Source organism: Rhamphochromis sp. 'chilingali' (genome assembly GCF_963969265.1).
Source record: "Rhamphochromis sp. 'chilingali' genome assembly, chromosome: 19".
NCBI classification, from domain to species: Eukaryota; Metazoa; Chordata; class Actinopteri; order Cichliformes; family Cichlidae; genus Rhamphochromis; species Rhamphochromis sp. 'chilingali'.
Window position 1 is genome coordinate 15,922,604 of NC_137946.1, and position 20,472 is coordinate 15,943,075.

The 20,472-nt window shown below is 42.1% G+C and overlaps 2 protein-coding genes across 3 annotated transcripts; both read right to left on the reverse strand.

Moving 5' to 3' along the window:
* Positions 1 to 320: 320 nt before the first annotated feature.
* aldocb (aldolase C, fructose-bisphosphate, b) lies at positions 321 to 10,200 on the reverse strand. Its single transcript, XM_080866708.1, has 9 exons — positions 10,068 to 10,200; positions 3,954 to 4,070; positions 3,433 to 3,644; positions 2,924 to 2,978; positions 2,665 to 2,825; positions 2,457 to 2,540; positions 2,187 to 2,361; positions 1,582 to 1,781; positions 321 to 1,471 (listed from the first exon to the last, which is right to left on the reverse strand). The coding sequence occupies exons 2-9, from the start codon at positions 4,063 to 4,065 to the stop codon at positions 1,379 to 1,381; spliced, it is 1,092 nt and encodes a 363-aa protein (XP_080722834.1). The 5' UTR covers positions 4,066 to 4,070; positions 10,068 to 10,200; the 3' UTR covers positions 321 to 1,378.
* A 1,044-nt stretch (positions 10,201 to 11,244) lies between these two features.
* Positions 11,245 to 19,552, reverse strand: rskrb (ribosomal protein S6 kinase related b). Of its 2 annotated transcripts, XM_080866762.1 has the most exons (14): positions 19,307 to 19,552; positions 17,321 to 17,611; positions 17,094 to 17,177; positions 16,863 to 16,931; positions 16,431 to 16,500; positions 15,467 to 15,574; positions 15,152 to 15,192; positions 13,953 to 14,003; positions 13,851 to 13,878; positions 13,536 to 13,625; positions 13,290 to 13,378; positions 13,019 to 13,129; positions 12,827 to 12,940; positions 11,245 to 12,734 (listed from the first exon to the last, which is right to left on the reverse strand). In XM_080866762.1, exons 1-14 carry the CDS (start codon positions 19,334 to 19,336, stop codon positions 12,498 to 12,500), a joined length of 1,413 nt encoding a protein of 470 aa, XP_080722888.1. In that variant the 5' UTR covers positions 19,337 to 19,552; the 3' UTR covers positions 11,245 to 12,497. The 2 variants fall into 2 exon arrangements, with proteins under 2 accessions (XP_080722888.1, XP_080722889.1); XM_080866763.1 differs by lacking the exon at positions 13,953 to 14,003.
* Positions 19,553 to 20,472: the final 920 nt, after the last annotated feature.

Below are 20,472 nucleotides of genomic sequence, written 5' to 3' on the forward strand. Positions count from 1 at the left end.
CTGCAAGATTGAGCGCAAAACACATGACTTTGACTCAGAAAGGGGGTGCATGTAGGCATATATACACCTCCAGGAAACTGAAAATAAAGTTTAAATATGCAGATTAGTGTTGGCCATTTAATTTCAAATCACAATAAGCTGATTGTGTAAAGGTAATGATATCAGCCAACTAAATATAATTAAATACTCAACATTGATTTCTAAAATGTAGAGGCAGTAAAGATTCTAAATAATAAAGTAGCAATATTTGACTAACATGCATAACTCTGTCATCGCCAGTATCAGGACAGGTGTAGAAAATTCCATCACACAAAAGCATCTGATGTTTTAAGGTTTTAGTTTATTTTTCTCCACTATTTGACACACCAAGTGCTTAAAGAACAATATTAACACCACAAACGGCACAGTACTCCAACACAGCAGCGACCGTTTCCCCGCTGCTGACCCCACGCCATTGGTCCATTGGATGTGAATGTCGATAGAAACTAGTCTGGTCGTTCGGTAGGGCAGGCAGGGGGGAAAATCAGGTGGGAGGATGACACACTAGCATCACATAATATTGACACCTTCACACAACTGAATACGTCGATTACTGCATGTAATGTTAAGCTAATGAACAGACACACAAGATGGTTGTTTGTTTTAAAATTCAATAATGGTGATAAGGAGCACAAGAACAAAAAAAAAAAAAAAAAAAAAAGGAAGAATCCTGGTGTGTAGTGGCTTATTACAGTATAATGTGCCTGCTAACATCTACTAGATATACATCTGTCTGAAAGCACAACAGAGCACTCCACACTTTTGTTCAAAAGATCAACTCGGCTCAACATTTTCACCTCGTCTGCCATCTTGCTCCTTAACGCATGTTCTGATGCCACTAATAAGCAGTTGGTCCCACTTGGTGTCAGTGCGGATGTTAGTAGAGCGTTTCAACAATGAACAAATGCCGTTCTGACAGAAGCGAAACACTGACACAAACATGCTGATCTGGCCTGCTTGGGAGTGATTTGATATTTTGTGTGAAGTGGGCAGAGACAGCTGCGTGAAAGAAGGAATGTGGAATGAATACTGACTAAACATTTTTGATTATCCTCCAACCGTTTAACTTCAAATTGTCTCAAAACTAACCATTTGTTGAAACTGGGGGGAATTAAAAAAAAAAAAGAAAAAAAAAAAGACAGATGACCCATGTCTGTTTCCTTTTGTACTGTGATGTCACATGATGGTTTCAAATACACATATCTAATAATGTAAATTTAAGAACTCTAAAGTAAAGCAGACAGCACAGGCCTGTGATTGATGGAGGAGTGAAGAGGGGAGACAGCAGAGCAGATAGAAGACTATAACTATGCCACAGCTCAACGTGGTAGTTTGCTGTTTAATAGGCGTGATTAGCCACGTAGAGGGACTGGGCTGCGGCAGTGCCACTTCCGGAAGACTCGTACTTGCCGAGTGCAGCCAGACTGTTAGCCTGGAGAAGAAAAAAAACAAAACAGACATAAGCAAAAGAGCAAAGAAAGTTTTGCTTTTTTAAATTAGCAGTACAAAGGACACATCTGATGTCCCTTCCTGTGGTCTGACCTCGGCGCGCTTGACGAACTCCTCGGTGGCGGCCTTCTCGTTGTTCAGCTGTCCTTTCCAGGCGTTAAGAGCTGAGGCCTGCAGGGCACGGCCGTAGGAGAAAGTCAGGGCCCAGGGCTTGGGGAGTGGGCAGTTGTTAATGGCATTAAGGTTCACGCTGGCCTCTTCCTCAGACTGGCCACCAGACAAGAATGTCACCCCTGTTTATACAAAAGAAACACGAGTTACCAATCTGCTCATACCTGATGTCGAGGAAGATTTTAAAGGTTTTCGAAAGCATCTTTTCCTGCATGTTTGCACTCTGCAGGTAGATATAAACGAGTGAAAGAATCTAGAGATTTAAGTATTACTATTAGGAAATCAAAGCAATCTGAAAAATGCCAAGACTGCCAATTTACTAGTCAACTCATCCAAATTCCAAGGGATGATCTAACTGATTTTATACATTCACAAAAGCATGTTTCAGCTAGCAGTTTATCCATGATAACATATAATGGTTTAACTTTTAAATATGCTGCTCTATTAAGTCACTTGGAGCCCTGCTGTTGCACACAGATACTGTCCCACTCCCTGAATTTTTCCTATTATATACACAAGTATCTTGCCTGGGACAGCAGGAGGCACTGTGCGGCGCAGAGCAGTAACAGTAGCCATGGCGATTTCTTCACTGCTGTACTTAGTTGGGCAGGAGTGTCCAGCTGTGACCATGTTGGGCTTCAGCAGTGTCCCCTCGAGGTACACGTGGTGGTCCGACAGAGCCTTGTACACTGCAGCAAGGACCTAACAGCAGGAGACAAACGATAGCACGCAAGTCCAAACTTGAACTCTCCAGAACAGATAAAGGTGGCAGAGTTCCACATTCTGCAACATGTTACCTTCTCGGTGACGTACTGGCAACGCTTCAGGTCATGATCTCCATCGGGAAGGATCTCAGGCTCCACAATTGGAACAATACCATTCTGAAAGAGATTACAGAGTGTAAATTTAACACCAGTATTTTAGAAATATACAATACTACCATTTGATGATCACTAGTGTCCTTTCCAAAAAAAGGAAAGGAATCCTCTATAGTACCACACTAACCTGTTGGCAGATGCTAGCATATCGTGCCAGCACGTTGGCGTTCTCAAAGATGGCCAGCTCAGACGGCGTGGTTTCGCTGATCTTCAGCACACAACGCCACTTGGCGAAATCTGCGCCGTCCTTCTTATACTGCGCGCATCGCTCGGACAGCCCATCCAGACCTGCACTCAAACAACGCACAGAACCAGCCATGAGAAACACACAGGGCTTCCGTGAAGTTCATTTCAGTTCTCAAACTTGTGCGTCTACTGTCTCCTACCCTGAGTGGTGGTCTCTCCATTTGTTCCTGCGAGGGGTACAACACCCTTGTCAACCTGTAAAGACAAACAGAAAATGTTCTGAATTTGACCTGAAATAACTTTAGCCCAGTTGGTCCTAACAACATGATCTGCTGTTATGTGTGGGTCTGAGTGTATGTAAACACACTGAAAGCGTGTTTTTTTTTGGTTTAAGAAAAAAAAAGGAACACCTTTCAGGTTTTACCTGCTAAACGATGAGGGTTTACACTGCCTGCTAAGCTGAGTCACTTGACTGCATTATATCAACAGCGAAGTGATGATGACATTCAAAACAAAAGGAGGTTGAGATTTTCAGCACTCAGGCTCTTGTGTTTTAAGGTAGACTCTGAGCACAACAAACTATGTAAACTAACACGTAATGGCACAAACCAGGCAATGCAGCAGAAGCATAATGAAACTGAGCTAAAACTAATTTTCAAGAATGCACCAGGGTAAACTGATTACCCAGCAACGGCAATCCCCTGCCTACCTTGATGCCAACGACAATGCCGCGGTCTTTGATGAGCTTGGCGAAGTTGACGCCATCGTCAGTGTTCTGGTAGAGGGTTTCATGGAAGAAGATCACACCTCCGATACAGCTGTCGATGCGCTGGTCGGCTGTGAAGAGCAACTGGCGGTAGCGGCGCCTGTTCTCCTCAGTGTTCTCGACCCCAATGGGGTTCAAACGCTTTGCCATGCTGCCTAAAGAGCAAAAAACAAGGACATGGATTTAATAAAATACACACAGACGACACAAATGCCATTTATTTAGCATCATTTACAGTATAAAATGGCCTACAGCAGAAGACTAAAACTGCTTGTTTGCAGTAATCTTATAGAAACAATAACATGCATCTTTATTTTATGATCTCTTTAAATAAACGCACAGCAATTCTAATTTCACATGCAACTCACTGCATGTTCAGTGTACTGTATGTTGGTATTCAACCATGTTTAATGTTGCGTTTCAATCAGCCACCTTTGCTGAAACACCGACACACCAACACATACCGGTGGACTCATCAGCTGCGAGGATGCCTTTGCCTGGAGCTACTATCCTGTGAGCAATGTCCTGCAGCTCCTTCTTCTGCTCAGGGGTCAGTGCGGGATACTGGTGAGTCATGGTGGCTGAAAGAGAGCGAAACACACATACTGCTTCACTATGTGCAAACCTGGATGACTGCCCAGGGCTGGCCTCATTTAATGTCTCCATTGTCTGCAGCTCAACTATACTGTTATACCAATGAGCTTTTCTAAGTTAAGTGCAGCCAGATTGGTGAAAATGGGCAAACTCCTACACGATGGCACTTAATCACACCATACAAGAACATGACATGTGTGCAAGATGCGAGCAGTACATTTCCTGAGAGTTGAAGGGGGGGAGAAGAAAAGGAAATAGAAAAAAGTAATTCAGTAAAATCACTTATTGTGACTAGAAGCAAACACCCCATCTTGTTGACATTCATTTTCATGCATCATCTGGTGTCAGTCATTAAAAACAGAAAGCTTGGTGGCAGTGACCAAACTCCATAAACAGCCTTCAAACCAGATTATTTAATTCCCCTTTCCCTTCCTCACTCTTCCATAAATTAGCAGTTACATAACCCCTCACCTCCCCCATGTGAACCACACCAGACGGATGGAGGGAGGGGGAAGGGGTTGTGTAATAACGCTCCTATAGACTCTGCTGCCAGTCCTCATTATAGCTGCAGGCCTGGATGCAACACGGCTCGTTTCCCCCTCCTCAGCAACACTCTTTGTTTTCCTCTGTCATTATACACCTCTCTGCCAGTTACACCTTTAGTTCTTCGCCTGGAGTGACACGTCACGCATCCATTTAAGCGCTGCTGTTCTCAGACTACAAATTATTTCTACTGGAGCCATGCGATATGAGTGCATCAAGGATTTGTAAATTTCCGTTCTCACTCCAGCTAATGCACTGTGTGCCTGAGAACAAGCTGCGACTTGTCTGTTTGGCTATATTGGTATCCGAGGCGCTCCCGCTGAACACAAGGCTGTAGCTTTGTGCACAACGCTGCCGGGTGTGGGCCACAATAGCAGGTCATCCATTGGAGAATTCGATAGACTATTCATTTATTCTACTAAATGTTCCTCCACAGCAAGCAGTGTCAACTAAAAGCTGGAATTGTCAGTATATTGTAAAGGCACACATTCATAGGAGGCTGTAATACAGCTTAATGATAAAGTCAGGGAGGCTGGTTTATTGTGAGAGCACACCGTCTGATATACTCCCTGTACCCTCTGTGTTAATCCTCAGCTTAAAGCTATGAGATAACCTTTACAGTACACACAGGCCTCTCAATGAAATCAGTGTGCAACTCTTATCACACACACTCACACGGCCAGGCCTGCAGGGCATATCGTGTCCCCGAGGAGAATAGCTTCAGCAGGGGTACAAGCTGCATACTTCACATCTCCAGTGAATAAAAGGAAGTATTTACACGTGATAAAAGCCAACCTAAGGGCACAGGCATGTGTGCCCTCAGCTCTGCTCCACTGTCTGTACCAGCCAAAAACCATGCTCAGCAAATACCTGCCCTCCTTTGTGAAGCAGTACGACTCCACCGTGGTGGAGTTTCGCTAAGGAAACATTGCACAACAAGCTAACTCAATAGGAAATCTACAGTTTATGCAACAACTGGACAAAAAAATAAATAAAATAAAATAAAATAACGGAAAATTACTAAAGATGACAACTTTACATTGACTGGAGGCTTACGCTGAAATCACGGCTCAGCCCCAGCAGCCTATGGAGGCCTGCTTACCCACAGAGAGCCTCGGTGGAGGGAGTGTACCAGTATACTACACAACTATGTAGTATAACTGGTCTGCGGGCTACTCCTGGTTATTCTGTTATTGGTCCATCAGCTCAGGACAGAGTAGAGGGAAGTTACAACATGAAAAGAGCTGAAGTGAAACAAAGTGTCAAACACATTGAGAAGTGACCACCACAGTCACTGCCTGTGCTTCTCCCAGTCCCTGTGAATGTCGCCACGTGTCAACCAATCGGCATTAAACTGACACATAGGTCATCCGCAACCAGGGACATGCATCCGGGATTTTGGACGAGTGCACAGGAGCACATTTGCAATGGGTGAAACCCTGTCTTTTTACACCGTCCATAGGGAATTGCATACACAAATTAATACAACCCCCTTAAAAGAACAATATGAGGCAGGACTCTAGCACATTATCAGCTGGGGCAAGTTTGGTAGTAGTGCACTAGAGTTTATGCTTGGAGGGTTATTAGCTTTAAAAAAAAAAGAAAAAAAAAAGATATTGGCTAAATGTGCAAGTATAAAGTTTTAGAATCACTACTATGCATCAATGCAACAACCACAGAGAGAGAGTGTGTGGTGTCAAGGACATTTCTCTCTTTGGTAAAGTAACCTGGGAAAATATTTGTCACATAGGATTATCCTTCTGTCTCTCTTAATCTACGATGGCTCCCAAATCAAAAAATGGGAGATTGTCAGAAGGCTGTGGCTGAACTGCTTTAGACATAATCAGGTGATGACAACTCAGCTTATGTTACTCACAGCCAAAGGAGGTACTAATCTTATGTTTTCCATTTTTGGGTTTGCTTCTTGAACGTCTCCAGGAAACAGTCCCAGAGGAGGCCATTAGAACAAAGACAACTACCTCACTCTGTGCCACACAAGCACCACTGCAGGGCCTTGCACCACAGATGTGACACACTTAAAACAAACAAGCCCAAAAGGTTAAAAAGACCAAAAAAAAAAAAAAAAAGTCCATTATTCAGAGCATAGGATGTTAGGGAAATGGCCTGATCAAGAGAATTAAAAGGAAGGCTTTTCATTGGTGTTTGAGTTTAAATATTTCTGCTTTGCATATTCCTTTAGCTTCATGATCTATTCATGAAGTCAAGTGATTATTTGAAACCATTTTGTTTTGTTTTTTGAGTTAATATTAAAATACAGAAATTTTTTTGAGTTCGGTAGAAGCCTCAACTACCCAACTGTAGCAGATTTAAAGAAACTATAGCACATCCTATAAAAACTGCAGGACATTACAATTGGGTGAACCTGCGTCTTCATTTGTATTGACTACCCTGAGCTACAGTATTAGGCTAAGAACTCTTTAAGCCTGGAGAACCCATGGAGTCAGATCCGTCCCCATTGGTTTACTAGGGAAACCATGGGGTCAAATTTGACCCCATGGGTTCTCCAGGGTTAAAAAGATCTTCCTGTGTTTCCAAAAAAAAAAAAAAAAAAAAAAAAAAAATAGGAAGCTAAAACTAGAGCAGCGTAAGCGCTATCAGAATCAAGTAGAGACCTTCCAGTAGCGTTATCATCAACACTGGTGATAACCGTTATCTTCCAGACAGTCACATACACATAAAGTTACCAATAACTAACCAATAACATACACTGTTCAGTGATCATGTTGCCCCAGTGGCCAAGGACATTTATCTAATGCGGCTTTCAAATATTTTATAAATTATGTGCACAAGGTTCTAAGGCTGTTTGTGTGTGTTCGTGTTCCTGTTTAGCCATCTTTGTGAGGACCGAAAGCTGCATTCTACTATACTTGTAAGAACCAACAGTCACTTGTGAGGACACACACACTGGTCCTCACAAGTTTGAAGGCCTTTTTGAGGCTCAAAATGTGGTTTTAGTGTCAGGGTTACAATTAGGTTATGGTTAGGTTTAGGATAAGGGTTTGGTTGAGGCATTCATTTTTAACGGTTAGGGAAACCATTATGTCAGTGAAGGTCCTCAATAAGATAGTTGAACGGGCGTGTGTGTAGTAAATTCGAGTGCATCCTATTGATTGTCATTCGTGAGATTTATTGATTTGGTAACTGCAATTAGAAATTCTGCTTGGAGGTCAGATTCTTCATCGATTCCTGATCAATTTCCTGTGTGGCTAAAGCAGCTCAAAAGAATAAAAAACAAAAAATAAACAAAAAAACCCAAAAACCCCCAAAACAAAACCATACCATCACTAAAAACTGATAAGCCTGAAGTGATATGACTGAACAGTTTAAAGCTGGTTCACTGTTGTGAGTAGACTGCATATGCAGGCTTTCATGACACGTAGCCCAGCTCTCTATATTTTCTGATCTTTGATCCAGCCTGTTGAAGTGGTCTGCTTCAACAACACTTCTGCAATGCGACATGAAGATCAACTCCCTGCTGAGTCACAGAGAACCACTTGAAAAAACAAGAAGACCGGACTCACACACACACACACGCTCTTTAGTTGTTGTTAGATGGAAAATGACACATCTAGATTTGTACCAGGCTGATTTAACTGTGATGCTGTCTGATTTCGATTGAATTTCAGGTTAACAGAAGAAAAAACAAAAACAAACAGAGGGGCCATCCAATGCTTCTCACCTTAAAACAGGAGCAGCCCGGCATGCAGTGAGAAATCACAAATACAAGAAAAACATCAGAGTCCACATTTACAGCCATCACGCTGCAGCTGGTCTTCTTTTAAGCATTGCTGCAAGCATTCAACTACAAGGTCTTGAGCTTGCATGCTAGATTTACTGCCTATGTTCATAAGCATGTAGGGGGAGGATGAGGATTTTTTTGCCGTTTTGTCTAGATCATCAGAACCCTCTGGAGGGTGCCACTTTTTTTTTTTTTTTTTTTTTAAATTCTATTTTCAAGTTGCATGAGCTTTGCGATGAAATGGCTCCTGCAGGACAGCACTAAAATAAAAAGCCTGCTTTCAGTGCTGTGCTTTGTTACCAGACGGGCCTCTGGCCTTGGCGTCGCATCTATCTTCAGGCCTTGATGCTGCAGCGGTAGCAGGAGCACTGTTACCCATGCAGCTCAATGGGAGCCTATTACAGACCTCGAGGCTGCGAGGATGTTGCAGTTCAAAGAAAGGTGGACATTGATGAAAATGTGCAGGTTAGACTTCAGAAACATGTCCATAACAAACGTCAGTAAGGAAACCACTCATAATTAAGAACACCTGGTGTATGATTGTAAAAATACTTTCTGGACTGGAAACTATTAGTTTATCAATGGAGAATTATTTAGCAACAGCAGTTATTGATTAAGGGTTTGGATTTGTTCATTGATCCATTGCCTCATTTGTTTTTTTAAAAATTCATTTTACACGTGAAGTAGTAGCGTACAAATCAACAATGAAAACACTTATTTAAGAATTACACTCGTTAATAATGCAAGAGAATAGTAAAAAATATAATTACTAAGTGGAAACTGCCGTTTGTTTTGTTTTTTTAATTATAAACACTTCTGCAATCCAACCCTCATCAATTACATCCCCACGTGATAAGGGCTAAAACATATTTGTTATATATTATCATGATTATTGTTGATATTAGTATTTATTTTACATTCTGAACTAATTTGCTTAAGTTGGTTAATTTTACGCCACTTTTCTACAAAACTAGCATATATATATATATATATATATATATATATATATATATATATATATATATATATATATATATATATATATATATATATATATATATATATATATATATATATATATGCCTTGCTTCCAAAATTCAGGCCGCTATATGACTTCATTAACACGTGTAGCTTTTTCACGTACTCTGCGGCTCCGCCTCTCGATGTCTACGTGCTTCGGGACAGCTACACCCTGACGGGAAACAACCTCGTCACAGCCCTCACCCATCACCGCTGCCACCCACGTTTGTACCCGACAAATCACGCATAATCAAGCACATGTAAAAACTGATAGCGTCGATCTGAAGCGAAGGAAGGCGCAACAGGCTCGTCTCCTCCACTTCCATCCTTGAAGGTCATCACTTCTGCGCCCTTCCTGTTGCGTACTTCGATGATGGGGCCGAAATGCGCAACTCTAAAACGACTGTTTTTGAGAAGGTGATAGACTTTTAGGAGTTGTCTGTCAAATTGAGATGACATAGCATCAGTGATACAGCTAATGACGCTGTTTGTTCATTTATGGCTAACAGGCTAGCTTTTGGAAGATACAGCTAGCTGTAGGTTCAGTCAACAGCATCACATCCGCATCACCATCAGAATGACAGCCATCATGGCTGACGCGCTCAGTAACACACAATAAACGTTTAAAATTTAAACAATTTTTGGATGAGGTGACTCTTACCTGCTGATAGAGATCAAGTGAGGTGTGCGCAGAGGATGCGGAACGGTCTCCTGTTTCACTGCTGCAGCGCGACGTGACCTTTTAGAAAGCCTGAAGCCTGGGCGGAGCTTAAACCAGGCGTCACGGCACGAAGCGACGGGGCGCATGCGCCGCAGAGCTCCAGAGTGATTGTGCATCTTTTTTTCTTCTTTGTGGAGACAGTTTGTCCTCTGTTTTCTAAAAGTACCAAGGTATTTATAGATGATGATGGTAAAATTGACAAAGCGATTGTGAACAAAGGCGGAACTTCGCCTCCTACAGTGCAAACTGTTCAATAAGATAAAAATAATTTACTTTAATTAAATATACTCTGTATTTGGTAAGTCTTTTTTCGTCCTAGTGCTAAATAACCTCTGAAAATGATTAATACTCATGTTTTGCGGCCTAGTTATAGACAAAGCTGAGTGAACTTTTATGACTTTCACATATGTTAGATTTCAATTCATATTATTGTTTATGGTATGTTCTGATACTTCGGTAATGTAATTTGTTGAGAGGTTTCTGTAAGGCATTTGAATTGAGCATTAACAATAATATGACCTTAAAAGGAATTTGTTTTCATAAGTTTTTCTGAGATGCTGAGCTCCCCCTGGTCAAATGCAGATCTGCACTTGGTGATTTGCCCGCATACCTCTATTTTAGTTGTGGCCTAATATACATGCTCCATTTATAGTGCATTTTGTACATGTGTGTTGTTTCTTTCTTCTCACTTTGTGTAAAGATGACACTGTTGGTGCTAATGCCAACTTTCTATTTTGTGGTCATAGAGGGATGGACACTGTCAGAGTCAATGCTCAGCTAGGCTGGGCTGTTTAAATGATGCTCAGTTGGTACTAATTTTTCTTTTGCTAGCACATGGTGTGTCTTCTGCCCATCCGCTTCAAGGTTCAGTGTGTCGTGCGTTCAGAGATGCTCTTCTGCATACTTTGGTTGTAATGAGTGGTTATTTGAGTTGCCAATGCCATCCCGTCAGGTCTGATGTCAACACTGCATTTTTACCCCAGAGAAGTGCCGCTCATTGGATATTTTCTCATTTTTCTGTAAAACGTAGAGATGGCTGTGTGGAAAAGTCCCAGCAGATCAGCAGTTTCCAAATTACTCAGACCAGCACGTCTAGCACCACCAACCACACCACATTCAAAGTCACTTTAATAACTTTCTTCCTCATTTTGATGCTTGGTTTGAACTTCAACAGGTTCCACCCTGACAGAACAAACCAGCAGAACTTTGTACAGTCAGAGTTTAATATTCCATCTGTGCTACATGGCAATTACAAAAATACATCATAACATAACATATCAAACATCAAAGAGTATTAAAAAAAAAGTCATATAAACTTTATAAACAGGAATATATACACATCAGCATTCGGTGACCAGAAATAAAGAAAGGTCAAGGATCACACACGAGGCATTCTGGGCACACATTAGGGCATACTTTACAAAAATAAATAAATAAATAAATTACACTATAATCAGATGAGCAGGTAAGTGCATAAAGGTGAGATCACTGGCAAGGGCTTACCACATCCACAGACCGTAGAAAAAGCCCTGTATCGATCAAAATGTTAAGTGGAGGTAAACGGTACTGCTGTTCCAGTCCCAGCTCTGATCTGCACACTTTTGTACAGCTCTTGGAGTCAAAAATCAAGGCTGAATGGGAAAACCACCAAGCGCTCCCCTGAGACGTAGGTTATAAATGATGAAGCTAAATAAGGTGTTGAAGGCATACACATTTGAACCTGATACTGTGTCACTTGCTCGAGGAGATGATGTAGCCAAGGTCAGGTTTGGGAAAGGTCAGATTGTGGCATGAGCAAAGGTACAGACTATGTTTCAAAGTAAAAGTTGCACAGATTGAGGCAACGAGTCTTCCATCCGCTTCTGCTAAAATAACTGCAACATCTTGCAACATGAAAATAACAGCAGAGATTTTGAAATCAACTAACCTAGCTGAAAGGATAACTATGGTTTGCACACTTAAAACAAAAAAGAAAAAAATATTATGATCTATAATATTATGATCAACAAGCATGACATTTCCACAAGGGGTAAATTTCACAGCATTTGTCCACTATGTATTAACACGGCAGCCATGATGGTTTACTGGAAAGTGGATGCACAATAGTGCAATCTTTCTTGCACAACTGTTGGGCAAACAAGTGTGCAAGAAACTGTGCAGCGGAGAAAGGCAAACACATAAAGGAAGAATAACTTGTATTAAGCACGTCACAAAACATAAAAGTCATTGAAATATGCGTGGAGAAAAAAAAAAAAAGGTGATTTCCATTAAGTCAGTAATTTTAAAGTTTAGAAAATTTTTAAAGGCGCACCAATTCAAGGGTGAACAAATGTGCACAAGTGTGCCTTTACACTGTAAACTCAGTGTCTGTCAAACAAACACTTCTCTGCGTGGACCTTTTTCCTGAGCAGGATGCAGTGGGAGTGCTGGGCCAGGCAGCGGTACAGCTGTGTGAGTGTTTGCGCTGGGATCCTGCTGCGAGTGTGGCGTGGCGGGTGGGCTGAGGAGCGAGTCGTAGTCGAAGCCTTTGAGAGGCTGTAGGGACAAAGTGAGGCCTCGTCGAGCTTTGGCCGCTCGGTCCGGTCTCTCCCGCAGCTCCAGAATCACCTGACAGCAACAGAGAGGAGAAGTCAAGACTCATGCTTCAGCTTACAGAGGAAACAACCAAACCGAGGACATTCAGACGTCTCGTCTGTTACCTCCATGGGCTGACGCTGCAGTAGGTCGAGGTCAAAGGTTGATCCGCGGAAGAAGGTTTGCCGCTGGAAACGATCAAGCGTCCTCAAGCGACGCGAGGGAGTCTTGCATAAAAGCTGGACAGGAAAATGTGCAGATGATGATCTGACCGTTCAACTGGCTCGCTGCTTAGCAGATATACAATAAATGATTACCTCTGTTATTAGCAAGGCCAGTGGGGAGCTGAGGCTGAGGGGCATCTCATAGGGGAAGCTCCTCACTTTCCTCAACATGCTGCAGTGGTCTGGTTCAGGAGCCACGGGGAACTGACAGAGGGAAAATTCAGGGGATGATTCATCTTTTGCTACTTTGATAGATTAATACTTCAGCATGCCAGAACATTAAATGAACACAGTCTTTCATGCTCATGTGTCACTGAGAGATTAATCGAACTGCTGACCGTGCAAACAGGCAACAATAGCTAACCTTCCCAGTAGCCAGTGAGAAAAGCAGAATTCCCAGTGACCACCAATCAGCTGCATGGTTGTAGGGCCCACCACTCAGCACCTCAGGAGCTGCAGAGGACAGAGAACCCTCACAATGTTTTTCCATTCATAAATTCACCTCCCAGTAAAACATAATTAGATACGCTCTAAATGCTTCCAAATCCCAGCATCTGCAGCTGTGGTGGGATGAGCTGCAGGGGAGGTTAAGAGTGGATGTTTTCCTCACCCATATATTGGATGGTTCCACAGATGGTAAAGGCTCTTCCCCCTCTCTCCAGGCGACGAGACAAACCAAAGTCAGCTAGCCGGATGTGTCCTAGAAAAGATCATTTTCTCTATGTTATGATGAGTATGAAATCCCAGGCTATTTTTTTTTTAACTGACACAGGCTGGATTTTTATTTGTATCATAATGCTCCCTCATAGTTTGCAGTGATAGGTATTGATTGATAGACGTGCACAGCTCTGTTTTCTAGAAGCTTCTGTGCTTTTCCCTCATACCAACGCTATGCTGCTCTCTGCTGGGGACAAGATTTACTTACCATTGTCTGTCAGCAGGATATTTTCCATCTGCAACAACAGAGCAAAATAAATAAATAGGTGGATGAGATTACACTCTTGCACTGAATTCTTATGCCACACACCGTGTCTGCCATCGGATTACTGCGAAACACTGATGAAAGGAAACCTGTAGCCTGTAACAAAATATTAAAACAAAACAAAACTCTAAATACGGTATCTGATAAAAACACAAAGTATCAAACAAATTCTACTTCAATAAAATATTTTGTGGCAATTTAAACATTTTTAATGCATTGTACACATTGTTGTGTTCATGCATTGACTAAAAAACAGGAATGAGCAGTTTAGAAACTTTTTAGTAAGTATTCAGTATTCAGCCTTAGAAAACCAAAAACAGCCTTTGTACGTGTGCATGATGGAAAAGGAAGCTGAGCTTGCTGTTCTTATATGAGACGCAAAAGTAGGACATCCAGCTGGAAAGGTTTCAGAGTTAAGACAAAAACTCTTCATGATAAATGTTAGGCTTGCAGCATTTGATATCCTTTATTCTAGCCTATGGTATTCCTATGGATACCTTACTCCATCCATGGGAATGAAGCAGCTAAGTAACAGCCTGATAATCAAGTGCACTTGATTAGCTGATATGCAATGCTCGGAGAATTTCCCAAAAACCCATTTCAGACTCTACAGGCCTCAGTTAGTATGTTAAATGTTAAAGTTAATGACAGCACACTTAGAAAATAACTGAACAAGTATTTGGAAGGATTGCTAGGAAAAAGCTTCTTCTCTAAAATAAAGAAGCATTGCTTAGTTTTGCAAAATTCCATCAAAACAACGCTTTCTCAGCTTTCAAGATTTCTCAAACAATGCCTGGAGTGACCGAAGTGGAATATCAGCTGTAAAATATCAACTGTTAAACACTGCGGTGACAGAGGGCTGATTTGGGCTTGTTTTGTAGTTATTGAATCAATAATGAATTCATCTGTATACCAAAGTATTCTAGACACAAATGTGAGACCACATGTCTTACAGCAAATCTACAGCAGAATGGCTGAAAAAAAAGAACCAATGAGCAATGTCAATGTCCAAGGTGGTGGGACCTTAAGAGAGCTGCTGTGAACAACTTCCCACAAACATCATTAAACTCAAACAAAGTTGTAAAGAACAGTGGGACAAATTTCCTTTCACAATGATGTAAAAGACTGAGGACTGCAGAGAGTCCTGTGAAAAACCTTGATATGAATATGTGTTGCCTGAAATGATCTAGATGCCTGTGCTTAACATAGGTTTTGTGTCATTGTACAATTTTTTTGGTTTTTACCTTCACATCTCTGTGGATCACCCCAAAATCGTGCAGAAAGCCTGTAAAAAAACAACAACTAGTAAGCAAACAGGTTTCAAATCCATGTCTTCGTACTGGCAAACTGAACCATTCTGACTTTGCTGTGTTGCTGGTGGAGATCCTTAGAGAGCTCATCTGTTTTTAATAAGACCACCTCTGATAATTACTTCCAGTTAAATAACTATGGAAACGACGCTTTGAGCTAATTAAGATTTCTGAAGGGAAAAGTCAGGCTTACAGTACGGATGAGGGTTCACATCTTTCATTTAATTAGTAATGTAATAGCATACACACCAAGCGCACATCCCAACTCTGCAGCAAACACTCGCACCGTGTCCTCTGGGAACTGACCAATCATCTGCCAGTAGGTGTAGAGGTCTCCTGTGCTGCAGTAGTCGCACACTGTTGGAGAAGAAACAGGATCAAAGCATGCCTCTGTGCAGCGGTGCGAGATGTGACTGGGAAGTGAAGGTCAGCGGGAGGTGGAACACAACACTGCTCAAGTTAGGGAAGAGACAAGAGTGAAAACTGTCTTTCTCTAGGAAGCAAGCAAGGTGGAATTTTAAGGCTGGCTGCCTTAATGGAGCATGACTTTAAACTGCATGTGTGTGCGTTTGTAATAATGAATCACCACACTGTAACTGAGGATAGCCATATTTATTTAACACTGTTACATAAGGCAACATAACAATTAAGCAACTGTTTAACCTTAATTGCTTTAAAATATCTGCAGAGATCTTCATCGGTTTGTTGTGGTGACTTCCATGTACTCTACATTTCAGGCTCAAAAAATATGTGACTCAGTGATGATTCACAGTATGTTCAGCATCTGGTTTTCGGGGGCTAACTCGTTCTCTTTTTGCAGGGGGTGGAGAGGCAAACAAAGTGGGTCACACTTTCTGAGTCAGTGGCTAATTTGGAAAAAGAGGGTAAATGCTCAGGAGGAAAGAGGAAAGAAGTCGAAGAAGCTACACGATGCAGAGGGAGTGGTAGACTGGGGTTGCAGGGCTGGAGGGTGTTTGATAAAGGTGCGATTAAACGTGGGGTACAAGCTCAAAAGACCCTGAATTTTAAAGTCTCGACGGGAACCTCTTTGCCTTTTTTTTTTTTTGTTCATCGTGTTGTAGGAGCTGGGTTTGGGTGGGGCTGTGGGTAGATCTTGGACCTAGCTGCCAGTTTTGAGGTGAGAAAAGGTGAGGTGAAGTAAAGGGAGAGTGGATCTGGGTTGGATTGGGTCACCGGTCTCTGTCTGACTCACTAATGTAGACGTGGCGCTGTGTCTGCCAGCAGTCCTGGAGGTCATGGACAAATGGGTGGCGCACCTGACGCTGCAGGCAAAGGTCAAAGGTCAGCCTGGAAAAGCTCAACCGACCATTGTTTCTGAGAGATCACGTCACTCAGAATCGCATTAACTTCAGACTTTACAGGCACACGCCATTTTTGTGAGAAGGCAAATAAACATAAATGGTTCATCACCATCACAGCAGATTTTTTCTACCTTCTATCAACATTTCTAAAGTTAAGAAATCAAAGAATAGCACAATATTTACATGAGATCTTATCACTTATTAACTGTTAGCAGTAATTATCACTCACTGACTATTATGTGTACTTTAGAAAGCCTTGGTTTGTTGAGTGCTAACTGTATGAAATGCAAATATAGTGCCTTCGAAGTTAACACAAAACCCACCTGGACTACAACTTCTTCCTTTGACTGCTCCAAAACCCCGAGTCTTAAAATCTCTGCTTTAGGTATGACCTGTGGGCAGACACAAGATGAAATCAGGCCACTGTAATTATAAATGAACCATGAACACAATTATCTCACAGCTTCAGTTTCCTGCAACAGCCTGATTGGTATTTATGTTAGAATTTAAACGCAGAAAACCTATATGTTAAAACCCAGATAATCAACACTCACTTTAACAGCATATGTCTTCTGTTTGACCTTGTCCTTCACTTTCAGGATGGGTCCAAATGAACCTTTGGCGATGTAGCCCAACACCTAGTGAGGCGAGAACAATGCAGACACAGATACAATGGGATGGTGTCTAGTTAAAAAAAAAAAAAAGTAAAAGCAGAACATGAGAAAGCTTTGTTCAATCATAAGACGCATGATGTGGCGCTGGCGTTCAAAATGACCCTCACCTGAAAGTGTTCGTGGCCAGGCACAGTTCTGTGGGGGAATTCGGGGAGGAACATGGTAATAAACCCCGGCAGGCTCCACTCCGCTCTCAGCTTGTGGGGGCCAACTCCTGCCAGCCTCAAGACGTGGTCAGGGATCTCGGGGGCTTTGCCCTGGAGCATTCGACGCTGGCCCAGATGAAGGGCAGACGGGGCAAGGCGACACAGGCCTGCTGGGACAGACAGGCCAATGTTTGAGAGGAAGCCACGCCATCCAGAAGATAAGTGCTCATTCTCCTGCCCTTCGGAAGGCCTCTGTTGGGGAAACAAAAGATAAAGACACAGTTTTGTAGATGCTACAGAAGAAACAGGATAAAAAAAAACATTTAGATTGTCTGTTTTTATTACACAAACTCCTGGAGAACAAAAATGAATAGACTGTTCATTCAGAGAGTGTTTTACGCAAGGTTAAGTACCAACACTTATCAAGGCAGGCGTGCACTGCTGAAAGCGCCCTTCTGCTTTCACTTGACCTTTTGGAAACTAGAACACACAAAGAAAGTTGGCACAGGACAACCTGTACTGAAAAATGCTTTGTAAAAATACAGAAGAGAATTGCCTAAATGCTGCTCTAAATTTACAGACTAAGTCCAAACACAACTTACTGTAGCAATAACTTGAATTAGTCGTATTCTGTATGACTTTATCAGCCTCACACGTTGCTGTGGAGGAATTTTTGCGACTTTTTCTTTGTATCGTTGCTTCAGTTCATTGAGATTTGCAGGCATTCATTTATGAACAGCACTTTTAAGGTCCCACCAAAGCATTTCAATCAGGTTAAAGTCTGGATTTTGACTGGGTATTGACACCTTGACCTCAAATTAGACTGTAATAAACTTGGGTATAAGAGGACTTTGTGGTCAACTCAGCGACTGCAAAACAAGCTCAAATCATCACCCCTCCACCGACGTGTTTGGCAGTCGGTATGACGTGTTTGTGATGTTACGCTGGGTTTGGTTTTCATCTGTCTAAAGGACATTGTTCTAGAAGTCTTGTGGTTTACTGAGATTCAGCTTTGCGAGCCTTAGCCATACTTGCAAAAATGTTTTTTGTAGAGAAGTTTTTTTTTCTTAGTAACCCTCGCAACAACTTCGTTCAGTCTTTTTTTCTAACTTTTCCTCCTTTATTTGTACTCTTTGTTTAACATCTACAGCTCTTTTGTGATTCTGTATCTTTTATAGTCTCTCTCTCTCTCTCTCTCTCTCTCAAACACACACACACAGCACTTGTGAATTTTATCTTAGTGTTTGTTAAAAAAAACAAAAACAATGACACATGTATCTGGGGTTGTATTTAAATAATTTTACAACCTGCCATAGATTTGAAAGACAGTACACAGTATATACTTGATTTAATTTATAAAAGGTTGCTTTCCTAACGATTGTGGCTTACTGTACAAGACATCAGACTTTGCTATAATACAGCCCCATCTTCATCCCTCAAATGCCTAAGTGGAGCCGAGTGGTACAGCATTTTCATGTAACCATTCCTGCTCTCATATATAAAAACACTCCCTGGTCTGCATCCAAAGTGCAGTCACCGGGTCAACAAGCCCCCTCCCCGTGGGGCTCCTGCTGCACATCTCTGCAGCTATGTAATGCAAGATGCGCGTAATCAGCCATGCAGAGTGTCATTATCATCCGAGCAAAATAAAGGGGCACATCTACTCCGCTGTCACTCTGCTAAACAGCTTCGACCAGTGACCGCAATCTGGGGAGTGTCAGACTTTTGTTTGAAAAGTGACGAATTTGCATTCAAAGTGAATGGTCTCACCCCATATATCGTAACGTGGGAATAACACATTGTAATACTAATTGGCGACTTTTCACCGTTACGCAACTTCAGCACACTTTTCAGGTCCCAAGAGATTGCGGAACCCCGTCACACAGGGAACCCCCACCCCCACCAAAGCACGTGCCTTACACCTTAGCAACCAGATATCCAACTCACCTTCCTGTTCTTACTGCCGTCGGCCCCCATCTGTGTGACAGGACATCAGCGCAGTGTCCTCATACCGACGTCTGCTCTTCATTTAGCCATCCGCGCTGTTCCGCAACCTCTCCACGAACAACGGTGTCGGGCTGCACGAACACAACGCTTACCTTTCGCTAACAATCTGCAGCTGATCGGGCTACGCGGTGTAAAATGTGACAGATATGGCGATATAAAGAAAACAAGTTAATCCCGCGTATGGGCAACGTCAGCGTAAATCCGCCCCCATCACTACCGTCCAATGAGAGGCACGCTTCAGATCCCTGTGCTGCTGCTTGCGGTAATCAGAGCCGCACACATCAATTATACACGTCGGTGACAGTTTCTGTTAGGTTTGCATCATTTGCATTGGCGTGACTTGTGTGCACAAAAGCAAACGTGTAACAGAAAAGCCTCCTGTATCTCCCGATACATTTTTCAACCCCCCATTCACTTGTTCTAAAAATAAACCCATGCATGCATAATATGTGCTGTCTTAGCATGTTTGGAGGAAATGTGAATGCTGAATGCAATTCATTTAATTAAAAATGCTACAGCGGGAGCACTGATACAGAAAAGGAGTGCATCTTTCTCCCATACTGGCTTCTCTTCACTGATTCCCTGTTAAATCCAGAATCAAATTTAAAAGCTGTATCCTCACAAACTAGAACCTCACAGTAAGATCTCACAGTATCTTATCACCCCAATTTCTTCCAGTGTGTTTTTTGCCGTGTTCCTCTCCTACCCTGCAACCCATTACAGCAGATGGCGACCACTTCCTCAGCCTGGTTCTGATGGAGGGTTTTTCTTTCCCACTGTCACCAAGTGCTTGCTCTTTGGGGATCCTTTATTTCTGTTCATATTTTGAGTTTGTTTTTAGGAATTTTGCAATGTTCTTTAAACACTTGGAAGCATCTGGTAGGTTAATTAATTGTGCATATGTCCTATATTAGATTAGATGCTGATCTGACTACAACACATGGGGTTTTCTCTCTATTATTATATCTTTAGTGTAGAATATGAAGCCCTTGAGGAGACTGTTGTGATTTGGCACTATATAAGTAAAACTGAATTTAATGCATGTTTGTATCATATCAAGAAGCAATGTACAATGTTGGCCATTAAATATCATGGGAAACACACAG

Bases quoted from the DNA above. Each gene is read 5' to 3' on its own strand.
- aldocb (XM_080866708.1), bottom strand. From the start codon at position 4,065: ATGACTCACCAGTATCCCGCACTGACCCCTGAGCAGAAGAAGGAGCTG. The intron at 2,979-3,432 runs GTAGGCAGGGGA...TTGTCTTTACAG, and splicing joins GCATTGTCGTTGGCATCAAG to GTTGACAAGGGTGTTGTACC. The intron at 2,362-2,456 runs GTAACATGTTGC...TCCTGCTGTTAG, and splicing joins GCCAGTACGTCACCGAGAAG to GTCCTTGCTGCAGTGTACAA.
- rskrb (XM_080866762.1), bottom strand. From the start codon at position 19,336: ATGGGGGCCGACGGCAGTAAGAACAGGAAG. The intron at 17,178-17,320 runs GTGAGGGTCATT...TCGCCTCACTAG, and splicing joins CTGGCCACGAACACTTTCAG to GTGTTGGGCTACATCGCCAA. The intron at 14,004-15,151 runs GTAAAAACCAAA...ATTTTGTTACAG, and splicing joins TGATCCACAGAGATGTGAAG to GCTACAGGTTTCCTTTCATC.